The sequence below is a fragment of the Podarcis melisellensis genome (assembly GCF_964234715.1).
Source record: "Podarcis melisellensis genome assembly, chromosome: 2".
NCBI lineage: Eukaryota > Metazoa > Chordata > Lepidosauria > Squamata > Lacertidae > Podarcis > Podarcis melisellensis.
In genome coordinates, this window is record NC_138529.1 from 51,930,590 (window position 1) to 51,950,438 (window position 19,849).

General features: G+C 40.7%; 1 protein-coding gene across 7 annotated transcripts in view; it reads left to right on the forward strand.

The window, feature by feature from the left end:
• JAKMIP2 (janus kinase and microtubule interacting protein 2) overlaps positions 1–19,849 on the forward strand; it is a 92,530-nt gene that overhangs the window by 64,371 nt on the left and 8,310 nt on the right. For all 7 annotated transcript variants that reach the window (XM_081900109.1, XM_081900108.1, XM_081900110.1 and 4 more), the window contains 13 exons: positions 4,883–5,092; positions 6,292–6,390; positions 7,026–7,172; positions 8,666–8,806; positions 9,909–9,965; positions 11,847–11,966; positions 13,896–14,024; positions 14,170–14,253; positions 14,814–14,876; positions 15,721–15,819; positions 16,962–17,060; positions 17,537–17,590; positions 18,173–18,238. In XM_081900109.1, the coding sequence (XP_081756235.1) occupies positions 4,883–5,092; positions 6,292–6,390; positions 7,026–7,172; positions 8,666–8,806; positions 9,909–9,965; positions 11,847–11,966; positions 13,896–14,024; positions 14,170–14,253; positions 14,814–14,876; positions 15,721–15,819; positions 16,962–17,060; positions 17,537–17,590; positions 18,173–18,238 (1,368 nt within the window). The remainder of the gene's footprint in view (positions 1–4,882; positions 5,093–6,291; positions 6,391–7,025; positions 7,173–8,665; positions 8,807–9,908; positions 9,966–11,846; positions 11,967–13,895; positions 14,025–14,169; positions 14,254–14,813; positions 14,877–15,720; positions 15,820–16,961; positions 17,061–17,536; positions 17,591–18,172; positions 18,239–19,849) is intronic.

Sequence of the window (19,849 nt, forward strand, 5' to 3'; positions counted from 1 at the left end):
TAAAAGATGTCATTAGGTGCCATCCATATAGACCTGCACATGGTTCCCTGCCAGTTTTCAGCAAACAAGCCAAATTGTGCCACTGTGCATAATCTGTCTTTCTCTTTCTCTTTCTCTTTCTCTTGATGTATCCCTCATTTTCACATTGTTCCTGTAATTGTCTTTGCCTGCTTGCAAAGGTCAGCAGACAAGCAGTGAAGTAGATTTACCCATGAAAGTAGGCACACCAGCCTGCTGTTTGAAATCGAAGCACAGGAACTCAATTTGCAATTGTATTCGTTTGCCCACAGGTAGGGGCACAGCTTGCCACTACTGCGATCCCAAGGAGCACAATGTTCTAGGGCTGAGGTGAAATGGGGGTGAAGTGTTTCGTGTACATTTCCACCCTTGGTGAATGCATTATTCCCTTATATGTCATTGGGAGTTTCTTTTGCACCGCTTTGTGAAAGGGTCTAACACTTTGCTCAATAGGATAGCAGATTGGGGGTTAAAGAGGAGATGTGAATCCCAGTGAAGGTGTTCATGGCAGGCAAATGACACCTTCCCTCGCATGTGACATTCACACTGCATCACTTAACTGAGATGTGCATTTGAATTGATATTCTGATGCAACATGCATGCATAAAGGAGGCACCCATGATTAGAGATGGACTGTAGCAAAAATACTCTGCCAGTGAGCAGTGGAATTGATAGTACAGTGTGACACAACCAGGTGGACAACAGGGATGCTTCCTGTCCTCAGTGATGTCATCATATAACAAATTTGACTGGATACGTCACCAAATTCAGTATGTGATCCCTGATTAGATTAATTAATCACTGGGGGAAATCCCTTCAAATAATAGTAATAATAATAATAATAATAATAATAATAATAATAATAATAATAATAATAGACTCCATAGCAGCAGCAAATAGGAAACAATTGCTACAAACAAATGTTGAAAACTGTGTTAAAGCATGGAAGGTAAAGGATCAACTTCAGATGTGCCTTTAATTGATTGTTGCTGTTTAATAAAGTATTTTCCTCTTCCTCTGGCCTCCAAACTTAAAGAGGATCAAGTCGCTTCTCAAAGGAACAGGAGTATACCTTTCAAAATCATATATATGCAGTATTCAGTAAAGCAGGAAGACATCTAGTGGCAAGCAGAAGTCTAGAGAGAAATAACAAAGCCAATCTCTCTCTCTCTCTCTCTCTCTCTCTCTCTCTCTCTCTCTCTCTGTGTGTGTGTGTGTGTGTGTGTGTGTACAAACACTGCTGAGTGCATACAGAGAGGGAGTGTTGGATTCAGTCCACAGCACTGAATTTGTCTGGATGACTAGCCCAGAATACAAACTTTTTGGGAGCCACATACAAAGCCAGACCCTTGTGTCATGCATATTGGCTTAAAAGCACATTTCACCAGACTGGCAGCTATGTAAACAAGATCAGACCCTGCCTCACAGACTTTGCTTTGCTTTTAGGAAAGCAACTCCTGTTAAGGATTCTGCCATCACAAGATATTGCAGGCCCTGGAAGTGGCTTTGAGTTATGTGTGGAGAATTCTCCAGAGTCTATTTTGTGTGAATGCTTGCACATAGACACCCCAAATTAATCATTTTCTTCCGCTGAGCATTTATTATTCTTTTTTCTGTTATCTAGTTCATACCAAATTGTGACATTTTCAAGTCTCACATTGAGAGGTCTCAGTCAAAATCAGTCTTCCTCAGTGTGGTTTCTCCCTGGTATTTTACACTACAACTTCCAACATCATGCTCTAAATTAACAGTTTCACTGCTAGGGAAAAGCTAATATCAAAAGTAGCCAACATGATGCCTTCCAGATGTTGCTCGATATCAACTCCCATGGCTGATGGTCAGGGAGGATGGGAATTATAGTCCAATAACTTCACATTCTAATGACCAAGCCTTCTTGGTAGTGGCACCCGCCCTGTGGAACGCCCGCCCACCAGATGTTAAGGAAATAAACAACTACAGTATCTGACTTTTAGAAGACATCTGAAAGCGGCCCTGTTTAGGGAAGTTTTCAATGTTTGATTTTTTATCGTGTTTTTAGTATTCTGTTGGGAGTCGCCCAGAGTGGCTAGGGAAACCCAGCCAGATGGGTGGAGTATAAATAATAAATGATGGTGGTGGTGATGATGATGACACAGAGTAAATTGAACATGACATTGCAGAGAGGAATGGGAGATCTGAGTGTTGAGTGTCTATCATTTGTTTGTGGCTTTTATGCTTTGTTTAAGTTTACCAGATAGCACTGTGTTGTTGTTTTGCAGTACAGTATACAGTCCCACACTTAGCTGGGGAAATTGACTTTAGTTGATAAATGTTAGCCAGACAATAATCTGAGTCACCTTCTTGTTCTAAAATTGTTCTATACTCATCTTACATAAGCAAACATTTGTATGACTTTGCAAAATGAAAAGATGCTCAGCATCTACTGATCTTATCGACTGCAAAAGCTAAACGTTTTACATATAGTTCAACAACCAGTACTGCAGTTAGGACTACAGTGGTACCTCGGGTTACATACGCTTCAGGTTACATACGCTTCAGGTTACAGACTCCGCTAACCCAGAAATAGTTAAGAACTTTGCTTCAGGATGAGAATAGAAATTGTGCTCCAGCGGCGCAGCGGCAACAGGAGGCCCCATAGGCTAAAGTGGTGCTTCAGGTTAAGAACAGTTTCAGGTTAAGAACGGACCTCCGGAACCAATTATCGGTAAGTACTTAACCCGAGGTACCACCGTACTGACATTTTTTATGGACAGCTGCTTCATTTTTATAGAGTTGCATGCAGAAAATAAGGTTTCCCTGTGACTGCATCCCCATACAGGCAAAAGAGCTGACTGTCTTCTGGATATCAAGCTTATATTAAAGACACAGAGCCTTTGCCATAAAACTGTGGGCAGGTCTATGCCATGCATTTAAACCACATCCAACACACATTTAAAGTACATGAATCCTAGAAGCTGCAGTCGTCATCCCCACCCCCCAAACCCGCGCAAAAACCCTACAATTCCCAGCATAGTTAAACTACGGTTCCCAAGATTCTTTTGGGAAAGTCATGTGCATTAAATGTGTGTTGGGTGTGCTTTAAAGGTATGGTGTAGATCTGCTCTAATTAGCCGACATCCTCCAGAGTAACATATGTAGAAGTTAGCAAAACGTGCTATGTCCAAGTCAAAGGTATGCCGTTAGCACACAATTTTAAATGGATAGAGTGAATGGGGTACACCTCACATTAAAAGATCTTGCAGGTGCCCTCTAGGTGTTCTTCCCTGCCCTGTGACAGCCGCTTGCTTGTGAGTAGTTTGCACATGGCTGTGAGAATGCTTAAAAGAATCAACCATATGTTTATTACAGATTTGGCACAGCAAACACACCCTTTCTTGATTTTGTAGGAAATATCTACTTTATAAGGTCATTTAAGCAGTCTCCCCACCATACAAGAATTCCCTACAGAAGAATATCTAAATGACACAACAACCTTTCCACAGAGTAGTGCCAGCCAATACAAATTGAGTGAAAACTTCTCGATCCTAACTGCAGGCCTGGTTTAGATGCTCTAAAACCCTCAGTGCAAAACCTCCCAGAAAGTAGCATAAGATCATGTGCAACAACCCTGATTGGTGTTGCTTCCTAGTAGTGATTGGTGTAGGTGCAGTAATAACCACCACCCCCTTAATGACTGGCTACTGGGAAGCACCGCCTCCCAATGTGCTCAGATTGGGTCAGACACTACTTCCACAATACAGCTGCGTCCATGGACCTTTCCACTTGGAAAACTTTAGATGTAGGCTCTTTGAACCAGCCCATATTTATCACCCCATACTGACTCAGCATGTTTTTCACCTGACAATCACATGGTAAATAGGGCAGCTATGAGCTGGTTTTTGGGGACATGCTGATATGTCCATCACACAATTAAACATTGCAAGTTGTCTCATTTTGGGAAAGTATCAGAATGTGGATTGAGCTCAGATACAGAAAGAAATAAAGAAGAAAAAATCATGAGGCCAAAATAATTCAGTTTAGGGTAGTTCCACCCAGGTCCGGATTTAGGTTTGATGAGGCCCTAAGCTACTGAAGGTAATGAGGCCCTGTATATGTCCAGCTGTCCTTTGTCAACAACAAATTGTCGCTGTTTTTTGTGTTGAATATATGCTATATGGTAATTTCTGGACCTAATAGGTATCTAAAGCCATTTGCACACAACAAAATATGTATTTTATCAAAGCAATTGCTGAACTGAAATACAGTTAAGAAGAAAGATATTAATAGTGAAATAATTATTAAGCTCTAACTTAAAAAAAAATCCTTTAAATTTTGGGGGTCCCACTCTCTTGGGCCCTAAGCTATAGCTTGTTTAGCTTATATGTAAATCCGGCACTGGTTCCACCACATAGCTGCTACATAACAAAATGTTGTGTGCCCACCAAATAAAATATTTTCTTAGCTCTGTAGAATCTATATGTCCCTTTTTAACGTCCTGTTTTCAGCCTTGGCTTGTGAAGAGTTGCAATCTATTTTTCCTTTGGCTTTTTCACATGCCAGGACATAACAGTCAAAAATCTGACAGGTGTATCTTTTCTAAACATCCAGAAACAGATATGGAGATTCTTTGCCTTTTGGATTTATGCCTGCTGTACAGCTGTATAATCATTCCTTGACCATAAAAAGTTGCCAGCCATAATGGTTGGGGATGGAGAGAGTGAAACAATTGACTGAAAAGTTTCCGTTAATAGATTGAAAGGCCTGTTTGAATGTAAACAAGTTGAGCTTCTGTATTCTGTAAACTGCCTTCGTGAATGTGTAGAAAGTACGTTAGCTCACTGCTCTGGCTTGTGGAATAACACTCTCCTCCCATGTCTTAATTCAGATGGATGAGATCAAAGCAAAAGACAGAACCATCTTCTCCTTGGAGAAAGAGCTGGAGACCCTGACTGGATATGTTCAGAAGCTTCAACTGCAGAAGGAGGCTTTGGACGAACAGCTCTTCTTAGTAAAGGAGGCCGAATGTAACATGAGCAGTCCCAAAAGAGAGATCCCAGGCAGAGCAGGAGATGGCTCTGAACACTGCAGCAGTCCTGTAAGAAAGGGGAACATTTGGTCTTTGACTGGATGCACTTTGCCCACTTATTGCATCATTTCCACGAGGAAGCATCCATTTGTGGTGCATGAAACGTGCCCTCTTGTGGCTGGCGTAAGACTGCACTTCAATACGCTCAATTTAGCACAATTTGCAAAAATGGTTATGGAAGTTAAAGCTTAGCATTTTTGTAGTACATGGAAGTGTTCAAATTTAAAATAATCTGTTCAACAGTTCTGTAAAGTGGGGGTGTCGAAGCCGATTCAGGAGAGACCCATGCATACTATGCAACAATTATTTCATTGTTTGAATGCTTTATTTTATGTGAAATCATAAATGAATTGAATCCCAGAGGTTGAGAGACATGGTTTCAGGGGTGGGGTAAACGTTTTGTCTTCCTTGGAATAAGGTTACCAGATTTTTTACAATGAATTGAGGGACACTTTTCAACTTCCTACCAAATAGATGGATTTTGTCAGGGGGACATATGTAAATCTGGGGACTGTCCCTGGGAAACAGGGACGTCTGGTAACCTTACCTTGGGATCCATCATTTCTGCCAAAGAAGTTAAGAGCGGTAGTCTCGTAATCTGGGGAACCAGGTTCGCATCTCCGCTCCTCCACATGCAGCTGCTGGGTGACCTTGGGCCAGTCACACTTCTTTGAAGTCTCTCAGCCCCACTCACCTCACAGAGTGTTTGTTGCGGGGGAGGAAGGGAAAGGAGAATGTTAGCCACTTTGAGACTCCTTTGGGTAGTGATAAAGCGGGATATCAAATCCAAACTTCCCTACACAGTCCAGCTAGTAACCAAGCAGCTCTTGCAGTCCATTTATCCAGCAAATGTACAGAACCTGGCATTTTGGATCAGCTCAGTTCCTGAGCAACCATCAAAGGCAGCCCCACATAGAGCACATTACAGTTGCCCAACCTAAGCCATGGGTATGCAGTAGAATAGACTTACCAGGTCCAGTAGCATTAGACAGACTAAGGTGGTCGCCTCAGGCAGCTGAACTTTGGTGTCATGAAAAGGCAGCAAGTTGTTATTTATTTCATTTGTCACGTGGGGTTCAGGGGAAAGGTGCCTGTGGGATTTTCTTCCTCAGATGCCAAAATAACTTGTCTGGCCTTGGGCACTGCACTGACAGCAGTTTGCCTATATGCAGCTGTTGTATTAAATGATTTAAACATTTCCTTTGCAGGACCTACGCAGAAACCAGAAGAGGATGGCAGAACTCAATGCTACCATACGGAAACTCGAGGACAGGAATACACTGCTGGTGGATGAGCGGAATGAACTGGTGGGTGCTTTTAGCAGTTTTTTCAGCGGGGGTGCTTGAAAGCTATATCACAAAGAACAAAAGGACCTAAAAGGGGCCGTGACTTATTATTTTGTTTATTAAATTTCTACACCACCCTTCATCCCAGGGTCAAAGGGCAGGTTACAGCATAAACCAGATGGATGATTTACATGGCTCCTCATCACTTTTAGATGGAAGGAATAAGCACCACATGAGTAGGAAAGACAGAGGGCAAACACAAGCACATTCCCTAAAGAGGTGGGGAAGATCTCTCCTCCAAGATTTAGTCCAGTGGAAGCCAATGCAGTTGCCGGCAGATGTTGTTGGACTCCAACTCCCATCATCCCTGACTATTGGCCAAGCTGGCTGGGGAATGATGGGAGTTAGTGTCCAACAACATCTGGAGGACCAGAGGTTCCCCATCCTCTTTCAAAGCACCTTTAGTGCTCTAATCTCTCCCCACCCCCCCCACCCCACAAAAAACCCTCTGCGTTCAGCTTTAATGAAAGTTAGAATTACCATGTTATCATTCATTTCCTAAATTGTACTAGAGACTCCCTTGCACAGTAGACACCAGCAATGAGAAACGAAATGAAGAAAGGGGTTTCTATTATGAGTTATTATTGTTGTTGCAGTTGAAACGTGTTCGGGAAGCTGAAAAACAATGCAAACCTCTTCTGGAAAGAAATAAGTGCCTCTCCAAGAGAAATGATGAACTCATGCAGTCGTTGCAGCGCATGGAGGAGAAGCTCAAAGCAATCGCTAAGGAGAATTTAGAAATGGTTTGTACTGAGTGTTCAGAACATTTTTTTCTACTTGTGCATAGTAATATTGGCAAGTTTTTGCCCATAAGTTTTCTTTGCAGTGAATTTCTGGGATTTAACCGCAAAAGGCAAAGCTGACACTTGATCTAATTAGTTGATAAAGGCTTTCCCTTCTTCAAAATTGAGTGTGAATATTTCAGAAACTTGAAACAGGGAGATTATCAATAGCTAAAAACCAGTCAATTTCATGCTGACCTTTGTCTGGTTGTAGCTATGACATTGTGGCCTTTGACACATCCAAATTGAACATCCTGGTGCATACAAACTGAACACAGCAACCTGCATGCCTAAACCTCTTGCATTTCACAGACTAAGAAGTTTATTCTGGCATAAGCTTTTCATGGACTACAGTCCAATTCATCAGATACATGGTCATAAAGACCAATGCAAACTTTGTGCAAGCAAATCAGGATTGATACTCATTAAGCAGGTTGCATAGAGCAGCATCCATGCATGCAAATTTACATGTGAGCCTCCCAATTCTCACTTAAACTATGCTTGCGTTTGTACACGTGAACATCCAGCGCGCGCGCGCACACACACACACCAATATTCCCTTTGTGAAGTGGCGGGGGAGGGATTCTTTCCCTTGAACCACACCCCACAGAAGAGATGTTTGAACCATTCCCAAGAAGGCTGCCTCCATTTGCTTCCCTTGAAACTTCTCCTGAAGTTTCTTTGTGTCAAGAGTAATTGACAAGCAAGAGCATTGTAAAAAGAACAAGGAATAATTTACACTGATCTGTTTCAAATCATTTCCCAACCTGCTCTCCGCTGCACTTTTCTCTTTTGAAAAAACAAAAACTTTGTAAGCCTATATCAAAAGATATGTTCAGTGATTCCTAGTCTGCAAGTAAATGGGTCTGGATTCATTTTAATGATTTTATGCAACAGAACTGGATGTCTAATTCTCCACGAAGTAAAGTTACAAACATAAGCTGTTTTTAGCATAAATTAATTTTAAGCAACAAATAAAATCCTAAGCATTTATATTCAGAAGTCCTACTGATTTTAGGGACTTACTCCCAAGTAAGTGTGTTCAGGTTCTCAGCCCAAATCACAGAATTTAACATTCATACTATAGTGCAGGACTTTCAGCTCTGGCAAGGTTTTGTTCAGTTTTCTAAATAAGGGTGTATATCTGCCATACCCTCAAGACCATAGCAAGAGAACACTTCTTCTTTTTTTAGAAACTATTTATGTCTACCTAGAAATGCACAAAGTGGAAAAACTGCAGCCTAACTCCCTGACATCCAAAATGATTTCACACTTAAGGCTTGAGGCAACAAAACAAAACAAAATACTAAAAATAGCCATGCCAATTTGGATGTCAGATTGTAGACACCTGGCAGAAATTGCTGCTGAAGCAGAAAATGTTGTTTAAAAGAAATTTAAAAGAAATTACTTGTTTTTAATATTCAGGGGTTGCTTTTGTTTTGTTTGCTACACAGAAAGAAAAAATGACATCACATCCTCCTCTGAAGAAATTAAAATCTCTCAATGACTTGGATCAAGCTAATGAAGAGCAAGAGACTGAATTTTTGAAGCTTCAGGTTATAGAACAACAGAACATAATTGATGAATTGACACGGGTAGGTTGACACTTCTGCAAGACATTAGAAGTAGAGGAGGAGTACCGTAGCTCCTGAGAGCCAGTGTAGTGTAGTGGTTAAGAGCGGTAGTCTCGTAATCTGGGGAGCCAGGTTCGCGTCTCCGCTCCTCCACATGCAGCTGCTGGGTGACCTTGGGCCAGTCACACTTCTTTGAAGTCTCTCAGCCCCACTCACCTCACAGAGTGTTTGTTGTGGGGGAGGAAGGGAAAGGAGATTGTTAGCCGCTTTGAGACTCCTGAAGGGGAGTGAAAGGCGGGATATCAAATCCAAACTCCTCTTCTTCTTCTTCTTCTTCTTCTTCTTCTTCTTCTTCTTCTTCTTCTTCTTCTTCTTCTTCTTCTTCTTCTGAAAGCTATCATTATGAAAAAGCAAGATGGCCTATAATTATGGAAGCATTTCTCATATCCTGAAGTCAGGAGCAAGGCTCCCAGACCACATAGCAATCCTTTATTATGATTAATAACAACAACAACATTTTTATTTGCAAATTTAACAAAGAAAATGAAGAGAAAGAAAATTATAGATAACAGAAAGAAAAAGAAATAATATAATAATAGTATGAATAATAGCAAAAACAACCATCAGTTCACTTTATGGATACAATGACCATCAGTTACTGCATCAAAAGTGAAACATTAACTTATAAGAGAAGCCTGCCAGATATCCAAATAGATATCAACATAACATTGGCATTTATATGGCATGAATTAGTCTCCCACTGTTACGGGTTGTATATGGATTACACCTTGACTTCTGTTCATGAGTGGGCGCCCTGTTGGCTGGATGGTGGTGCAGTCTGCCTCAAACTGAACCCATCACGGGCAGAATAATCGTGAGGATGGGTTTTTAATTCAGGGATGCGGAAAACTTTCCAGATTTTGCTGGACTCCCAGCCTGCAAGACCAATGGTTAGGGATGACAGGGGTGGCTAACCTTTTTCAACTCATGGCCTTCATTTCCTCAAGATCCCACCTTCCATTGGGTGAGGGCCAGAGACTTCTCAATGTGGGGAATATATTTGATGCCTGAGACTGAGCCTGTCCTACCCTGGCACTCACTGTTCCTTGCTCTTCTTCTATAGGATAGAGAGAAACTTATTCGTCGCAGGAAGCATAAAAGAAGTTCCAAGCCAATCAAGGTAAGACAAGCATAGAAATGTTTTGGACAAAGAGGCTGTGCTGTATTTCATTATTGCAGAGCCCAATGTCGTGAGTCGCAGGCATTTTGGTGAGAAAGGCACTAGGCCTCGCAGACTTAGTTTTGCCAATAGAGACAATGAATTTGCACAAATAGCAGCAAATCCAGGATGCGTTTGCCAGGGGTGGAGCATGTGGAGCCAAGAAGAAAAAGGAGCGAAAAAAGCAGAGATTTGTGAACCTGCATGTTGAGCTCAATACATTCCTGGACCTCATCTCCCTAGAGAGAGAGGAGCTGCAAATCTTCTGCCCGTTGACCATGCATATCCCATATGCTTTCCACCCCTGTGATGTCTTATCCTTTATGTGGGAATAAAAACATTATAATACAAGTATGCCTTAAATTCTCGTTGATCAGTCTGTCTGCAAAACAATTTCACTTCACTTGGCAAGTTTTAAGTGCTGATGCCAGTACTTTGCTATCCAAACCCACAGATTAAGCAGCTCTGTCATCTTATAGCATGACTCATCTTTCCTTTGATGTTTTCTAATTCAATTAGGAAGTCTGAAGGCACTAAGCTGGGGGGGGGCAAACTGGATTTAACATGGCTTACTTCATAAAGTAGCAGTTACTTTAGCATTGCTCCTGTGCCTTAGCTCTAACTAAGCCTGTAACCAAGCATAAGGACATGTAACTGAAGCAACCATATATTGCTTCCCTGTTTCACCCACACCCCTTCCCTTCCTCTTCTGTTTTCCCTGTGTCAGATTTTAGAATGGAGGCTCCTCAGGGCAGGGACCTCAGTTCTTATATCTCTGTAAAGTAGCATGCACAATGATGGAACTACAGTGGTACCTCGGGTTACAGACACTTCAGGTTACAGACTCCGCTAACCCAGAAATAGTACCTCGGGTTAAGAACTTTGCTTCAGGATGAGAACAGAAATCGTGTTCTGGCGGCACTGCAGCAGCAGGAGGCCCCATTAGCTAAAGTGGTGCTTCAGGTTAAGAATAGTTTCAGGTTAAGAACGGACCTCCGGAACGAATTAAGTACCATACTTAACCTGAGGTACCACTGTATGTAAATACATTGATAACAAATCAATAGCGGGTGCAACAACAGTGGGTTGTATACTGCAGCGTCCTCCTGATCAAGGAAGGCTCTTTGATCCATCTATGATTCCTGAATTGCGTGGGGTTAGGCGAGAAAACTCTTGTGGTGACTCCCAATGCTACAGTTCTGTGACTCTGTGTGAAGAAAAGCGGGAGGCAAGCGATTTTCACTGATTCCCTCTGTGTTCCCCCTTTGCCTCCTCAAATCTGTAAAGATGTTGGGGGGACTCTCTGGAAATGCATGGAAGGTGGTGCAACAGGGGGCTGCAAGGGAAAGGACGGCTGTGTGTGGAAATCACATCTCTCCCATTTCCATTCATGAAAGCCTGCACTAGATCAAGCAGCCTTCCCTGAGCAGGACCCATTGCTAGCAACCGGAATCCTGATGCCTCTGTGCACTGATTTCAGTGAGATTTCTTTCACTTGTACAGCACCGTGAAGCTGTGTCCGCATCAATGACTGCCACTACTCTGACACTGGGGGGAGTGAGAGGAGGAATTCTGGTGTACACTGTACTTCTAAAACAGAAACGGGCCCACCAGTGACGCCATGTTGTGCAGACCCCAGCACAGCAATCACATCAGCTTGCTGTCTAGATTTTGTGGCTCAGCAGGACATGATGAAATAGTCAGTGCAGAGCCAGTGAGGCTGCACCCATGTGCCTGAATCAAGAACGTAATGACTGGACTTGTAAGCATGACTGACTATTGCCTGTGGTGATGGAACAATACTGGCAGTATTTTTTCATGTGAGGTTTTTCCTCCCTTCAGAGGCATATATTGGACACAGTTTATGGGGGTGATGATGACTCCATGGACTCAGAAACCTCATCCATGGCTTCATTCAGGACAGACCGAACACCAGCAACTCCAGATGAAGACCTGGATGAAGTAAGATATTTTGCCTCATACTATACACCCTGAAGGGCTAGCAGTGGGGACTTCTGCAGTGGCAACAATTTTTATTTTTATTTTTAAGTGACTGATCGGAATTTTAAAAACAGGAAGTCTGGGGCATGGTACCAATCTGAGCAAAATGTAGTTGTTTGATAAGTATTTGTTGAATAAACTATGTGAAACAGAGTACTCTCTTGTGACCTATTTAAAATATGCATTTTAATTGGAAAAGGCCAAAGCTCAGTGGTAGAGCATCTGCTTTGCAGGCGCAAGGTCCCAGATTCAATTCCCAGCATCTCCAAGTTGGGCTGGAATAGACTCCTGTCTAAAATCCAGGAAAGCTCTTGGCTGTTAGTGTCGATAATACTGAACCTGATGAACCAATGGTGTGAATCAGCTTAATGCAGCTTCCTGTGTTCCTAAATGAAAGGGAAACCATGGTATGGTTAGCTTCTCGTCAAAGACTACCATGTTGAGAAAAAAAATGTTGTAAATTTCAGTGAATTTCTTCACATTTTTAAATGTTTTTCTTGCTAATTCTTTGCCTTGTGTGTCATTTTGTTTTCAGAAAATAAATTCCCAGCTTTTTGATAGCGTGATAAAATACCTTCTTTCCAGCTGAATAATCCATTCAGCTGAATTGACACAGGCCAAACTACATGTGATGTTTAAAACACATTGAATTCCACAATTATACTTCTGTTTTTTGTTTGTTTGTTTGTTTAATGTGTGGAGGGGATCAGGATCAGGACTGGGGGGGGGGGGCGAGACACTTACGGTATCTCTTCTCCTGTACCATTTTCCCACTGAAAATCCTCCCCTCCTTGCAGCTGCTATTTGCTCCCAAAGCAAGGACAGTGGTACCTCGGGTTACATACGCTTCAGGTTACATACGCTTCAGGTTACAGACTCCGCTAACCCAGAAATAGTACCTCAGGTTAAGAACTTTGCTTCAGGATGAGAACAGAAATCGTGCTCCGGCAGTGCAGCAGCAGCAGGAGGCCCCATTAGCTAAAGTGGTGCTTCAGGTTAAGAACAGTTTCAGGTTAATAACGGACCTCAAGAACGAATTAAGTACGTAACCAGAGGTACCACTGTAATAGCAAAACCTCATAGCAGTTGGAGGTGGGACTTTTTCTGCTGGGAAGCGGCATGGGGAAAGGGGTCGCATTTCCTGCCCCATGTTGCAGTCCTGATAGTTTTGTTCCACCTTGGAAATGCTGTGAGTTAATTAGAGAATTCCAGTCAGGGCATTCAGAAATTTTTTTAGCATCATGTGCCATTTGACCAAGTGTTCTAGTATTGCTTAACTCTCAAAATAAGCATGGTGTATAAATCGTGGGGGGAAATTATTTTGAATTCTTGTTATCTGGTGTGTTATAACCAGTGTTGTTTTTTTCTTTAAAAAATGTTTAGGGGTACTCTCATTTTCCTACTCATATTGAAATACTTCCTCTCAATGAGGCCAAACTTAGAGTCACAAGATGTTTAGAGGTATGCGTACCCTTGCGTGCCCCCAGAAAAAAACCATTGGTTATAACTGCATTTTAAGTATGTTGACATCACATTTTTTGAAAGAGAACTAAGTGTTTGGTTTTTAAAGGAAACCACATACAAGTGAGAACACAAGCTACAACAATGCTCTTTTTAGGTTACATGTAAATTGTATTCCCTTAATTTACAAAAAAAAAGTCCAGGAAGCAACAAACAAACCTTTTCCCTTTAAAAATATGTTATTGATGGTTGCATTTTGATATGGTGACGCTTTTTAAATTTATGTTCATTAAACTCCTAAACAAAACACCAAACAATTCTGTGGCTTTCAACATGGTAAAAACCCTATACAACCCTTCCAAGTTTTTGCAATATACATTCCTACAGTTTATAACCACCTGAGACTTCCTTTATTTATTTCACTGGCAGAGCTTAGCAGCTGAAGAATCAGAGTTGCGATTTCGACAATTGACAAAGGAGTATCAAGCCCTGCAGAGAGCCTATGCATTACTGCAAGAGCAAACAGGAGGGATCATAGATGCAGAACGAGAAGCCAAGGTTAGTATTTACCATGGGCAACATTTCTCTAAAACTCAAACATACACCCCAAACTTAAAAACAGAGGAGGAGGAGAAGGAGGAGAGAGATGTTGTAAGAAATTCATAGCTGTGTCACATAATGTTGTGGCTATTATTTCTAACAGGCACAGGAGCAGCTCCAAGCTGAAGTCCAGAGGTACAGAGCTAAAATAGAGGATCTGGAAAAAACGCTGGCCCAGAGAGGACAGGTATATTCTTTACAACTGGTGTTTTCCGCAGCTGTTTTCACCCATTGGCAATATTTATTTGCTTTCGCATAAAGAAGTTGTTAGAAGCATGGTTTGTTGTATGGGGAATAAATGCTTTGCATACATGTCTCCACTATGTGAAAGGTGACATGTGAAGACCATAAGAGATACACAGAAAACTGTAGCAACACGCCAAATTGGGTGGTCATACATGTCCCACCCATTAAATGTAGCTACTTTCGATGTCCCACTTCCTACAACGCAACTATGGATTAATTTGATAGTAAGTGCAATATAAAGCTGAATAAGAGTTGAGTCAGAACAGTGAAAATAACATCCATTATTTTCTTAGTCATAGTGGCTTTAATTACTATCATGACTGTGGTTTCCTATCTCCTGCCAATGTCAGCCCTTTCAGGGCCAATTCACACAATACAATTTTCTTTGACATGCATTAGTTCCGCTTAACAAAAAACTTGTGTCTATACACATCATAGTGTGTCTACTTCATTGCATATCACACTTCTTTTAATGTTAAAATATTTCTTCCCATCAAACAGGACTCCCACTGGGTAGAAGACAAGCAACTTTTTATTAAGAGGAATCAAGAGCTTTTGGATAAGGTATGTTCAAAACCTGAATTTCTAGATTGTACATCAGTGCGTAGAATTTGGTGCTGAAAACTAGAGCCACTGTACCTTATTCTGTCCAGGATTCCAAATGCATGATAAAAAGCTTTTCATTTCTCTGAAAATTCTGAAAACAGTAGTCTATGCAACAGGTAGGCAAAATGCACAGATATCAAAACATTGCTGAAGTTTGCATAGGAAGAAAGTAAAATATATTAATTCCAAAATGCAAGAAATAAAGAACAAATGAAAGATATCAAGATGAAACTTAATTACAAAGAAAGGGCAGTAGTTGTAATCAAAAATAAAACAAGAGACTCTCCAGCAACACCAGACTGTAAAAGTATCTTTTGGCAGCAATTATTTTTCATCCTTCAGAAATGGCCTTTCAGAGCAACTAAGAATTCTTCCAATTTTGCTCAAAGGCCAGTCCTTACACAATGCATTTAATAATATAAAACATGAAAACTGAAAAGTCATCCAAGAAAACTGCATGAATCATCAAAAATAATCTTCAAAAGTATCTCTTAGCCACAAGGAACAATGAATCCCTCAAAAGTCCCAAATCAGCACATGCAGATCTTGTTTTATGTGCCAGGTTGCTTTTGATATATTTCCATCGATTTTTAAAGGCAATTTATGCTTATAGCACATGACCTGTAACCTTTATAGGCTTTGTTATGTTTTCCATTATCAGGCTGACAACAAAGTTTAAACAGTTGGATATCTTTCGTTTGGGGAGGGGATAGAATATTGCAGGGGAGAGAGAGTGGTTGTTACAAACTTTTAAACAAACATGGTCTGCTCCACTAATTATATATTTACATTTGCCTTATAGATAGAAAAACTGGAAATCGATAACCATAGATTGCAACAGGAGCTGCAGGATGCCAGAGATCAAAATGAGCTGTTGGAGTTTCGGAATCTGGAGCTTGAAGTAAGACGCCGTGGACCCTTTATTGCAGAATGGTTTTTGATTATAACTTTGTGTTTGTGGTTTGCTGTTTGGGAGCTGTTAGCTGCTTTGAATATTTTATACAGAAAAACAGAGTGCAGATACACAAAAATATATAAATGATCATTGATTAACAAAGATAACTGAACTGGGAAGAGCAGTGTGGAATAAAAGTTGCCCAGTTCCTTCCTTCCTTCCTTCCTTCCTTCCTTCCTTCCTTCCTTCCTTCCTTCCCTCCCTCCCTCCCTCCCTCCCTCCCTCTGAACAATAGTTGCTGGGAAGCACAACTGGGGAGAGTGCTGTTATGCTCATATGCTCCTTGCAGGCATCTCATAGGCATCTGGTCAGCCACTGTGAGAACAGAATGCTGAACTAGTATTGACCGGATACAAGCAGAGCGCTTTGTATGTCCTTATGTTAAAGAACAACAGAAATAATTAGATGGGCTCACCACCAAACATCTCCAGGTACAAACAGTGTGCCAGATTCAAGCTCGGTGTTGCTATTTCAGGAGTTCCCCAGTACAGTATCTCACTGAGAAATTCACCAGAGCATGCATTTTTAGTGTAGATCAGCTAATCCAGAATAATAACAAGCTCCAGATCTGTCACAATCACCCATATGAATAGTCTTCTTTGATATATGTTGACCATACCATTAATAGCAGATCGGTTCCCCCTGCTTTGTATAATATTTAATGAATAATATTTAATGAATTTAAATATTGTAAGAACAGATAAATAAAGTCAGTGCATATTTTTGAGAACATTCTTACTGGCATTCGGTAACCCAAATATTTCATTTCTGATTAACATTCTCATGATTTTTATTTTTTATTTAGTAAATATATATACCGCTTACTCAAAAAAAAATCTGTTGTTTATTATTGAACCTACTGATCGCTTTTCTTACAAAAACTCAAAGCAGCTTACCAACATACATTAAAACAAGCAAACCTACAGCATATATTAGACATAAACACTATAGCTCAGCTGTATATTTGTCGCTTCATTTTAAAGTATGAAGAACAAATTGCTTGAACAGGGTGAAAAAAGCAAAGTTTTCATCTGCTCAATGTACATAACTCTTCTAATTCTTACATAATTCTTACATTTTACTTGAAGGAAAGAGAAAGAAGGTCTCCACCATTTAATCTACAAATCCACCCATTCTCCGATGGTGTAAGTGCTCTGCAGATCTACTGCATGAAAGAAGGTGTCAAGGTATGTTAGCATGGATTCAATAAAAAAAGGGAAAGATCCTATTGTCTTTCTTTTGGAACTAATTTCAGTTGTTAAATTGATCATCAAGGTACAAACAAACACATGAAGATACAAGCAGAGTTAGGATTATGGTGATCCCAATTTAAGCACATTCAAGGATCTCACTTGCATAGAGTCTGCACATTTAATCCATGACCCTCCATTATTATTAGTGTATTAGTTCATGTACATGCAAAGACATGTGACTTTTGAGTTCAAGGAAGTTGGGCACAGGATCAGTGGGCCCAACCCTGATGAGCTCTTCCCAAAGTTCATTGAACACTTGAGTTTCACTTTTATGAATGAAGTGTGGTAGACAGTAGAGCTGGATATGATTTTAAGCACTCTAGTTTTGTTGATTATACTGACTGTGAAAAGCCTTGATCCTTCTGTTCTTAATAAGTTCTTAATAAGTGTATTGTTTTGTTTTTTAATAGGATGTTAGCATTCCAGATCTTATAAAACAGTTAGACATCTTGGGCGACAATGGGGTAAGTGATATGCATACCTGACAAGTTCATATTATGTACAGCACCACAAGGGAAACTTGTAAAGCTGCAGAGTAAAGAGGAAAGCAATAGAACTGTGTTCATAATCTCTTTTTTTCAAATTAGTTTTTATTAAGGGTTTTTTTAAAAAAAAAACCCAAAGAAAATAGATAAACAGGGAAGAAAACTTTGTCTGAGATGTTTGGTTTTCAAGAAAGGTATCACCCAATTGTGCATTTTGGAGATATTTCTGTCAGTTGCAAAGACTGGCCTTTTGTGGATAAGAAAGATTTTGTCTCTGATACAGAGTTCTGCGCTCACCGCAGAATGTAATGTCCATGTTTCCCCATTCATTTGAAGAGGGGATGTGATTTTGCACAGTGCATCGCATTGCCTGTACACAAAACTGCTTCCTCCACTTAAGTGAATGGGGAAAGTCCATTAGGGGCATGGGAATACTAAGATACTAAGATGTATTGGACTATAGGAGAAACTGAATCGGAATTCTCTCCCTCAAAGAGTACCTATTTAGCAAACAACTGTTGCTTTTCTCGAGTTTGATCTTTTGCCTTTTGAAATTTACAGAATTTAAGAAATGAAGAGCAAGTGGCCATAATTCAAGCTAGCACCGTGTTGTCCCTGGCAGAAAAGGTACTTTTGGGGCACTTGGTGTCTTTAAGTGTACACAAATTTAAGCTATTAATTGGAAAGCGATGTAGCACAGAATGACGGGGAGGAGACTGAAATATTATCTGCCTGTCAAAAAGTATGTTGTCTTCTCATATGAAAGAATGGATAAGAGTAAAATATGATTCAGGTGCATTCTCCACAAAAGGAAACATTAGTTTGCTCCTGCTTGTTTGTTTTTTAAATAATTTCATTCATCAATCCTGTTGTTCAGGTTGGCCTGGTCCTTGGATATAAGCCAAATCATTTTATTTTGTGACTGTTTACTACCTTTCAGTTGCCCAAGGCACTGCTCACTTTAACATTCTAGTTCCAGTAAGAGTTCATTACAGTTAAGAGTAAAAACCAGTGTTTCATTGTTCAGATAAATGACAATTTGCTTGGCCTGAAAGCTCCCACTCTGTGAATAACAACAGATTAATGAGCAATGTGCACTTTATCTAGCAGAGTCTGTCCTTGAAATGATGAGGTTACTACCCAGAATGATGCACACACGAATGATTCACATTAACACAGACTGCCCTTTAAATGGAGACAGTTGGGTACATAGGGCATAGCCATATACTGAGACCATTGATCCATCTAGCTCAGTATTGTCTACATTTGACTGGTAGCAGCCCTCCATCATTTTTCAGACATGGTTTTCTCCCAATCCTACCTGGCACGGATTGAATCTGGGACCACCTGCACACAAAGCAGATGCTCTTCTGCTGTGCCATGGCTTCCTGGCACTGATTCTGCTGTGCTGTAAATGATATACTGATGAGCTCTGAGCAGAAGCAGAACCACTCAGCCCTTTGAATGGGAAAAGATGAGCAACATCAAACATGGGGTATCCAGGAAAAAAATTCTCAAACATAGAAGACTTAGGTTTGGGAAGATGGAAGATGGAAATATCCACAAGAACAGACTTGGAAGGATTTGCACAAGTGGTTAAGAAACAGAACTTGCCTAGACTTGGCTCGTGGACAGGGTTGGGTAACTTGTAGACTTCTACATATTGCTGCGTTCCATCTCCCTTCAACCTCAGCCATCGTGGTCTGGGCTACTGGGAGGTATAGTCTAGCAACTTCAGGAGGGCCATAGGGGTTCCCCACTGTTACCCTAGGCCACGTTTTCAGTGTTCGAGATGTGAACAAAATGTCTGTGATTAGAGGTTTCTTTTTTTAAAACCACTGGGCAGCCACAGCCTCCTTCCACATTTGGAAGAAAGAGGTATGGATCCGAGTCCAGCAAGGTTTGAGCCTTAAGCACGCACACATACACTTTATATAAATTAATGGCAAACGACTAAAGTAAGATATTTATTTATCCATGTTATGAAAACTTATATCCTTACAGGTTACAGGTTGAGCCACAACTACAATACAAAACCACATAAACCCAACATTCTAAATGTTCTGTTTCATTCTATTATTTCATTGTGATGGTCTGCCGCTTTGTTGTTTGCTGCCCTGGGCTTCCTTGGGAGGAAGGAAATAGAATAGAAATGTCAAGATTAATAGATAACAAATGCATAGAATTACAGGTCAGTAAAATCAGTGCTGTTATCTGTTAGAATGCCATTAACTGCCT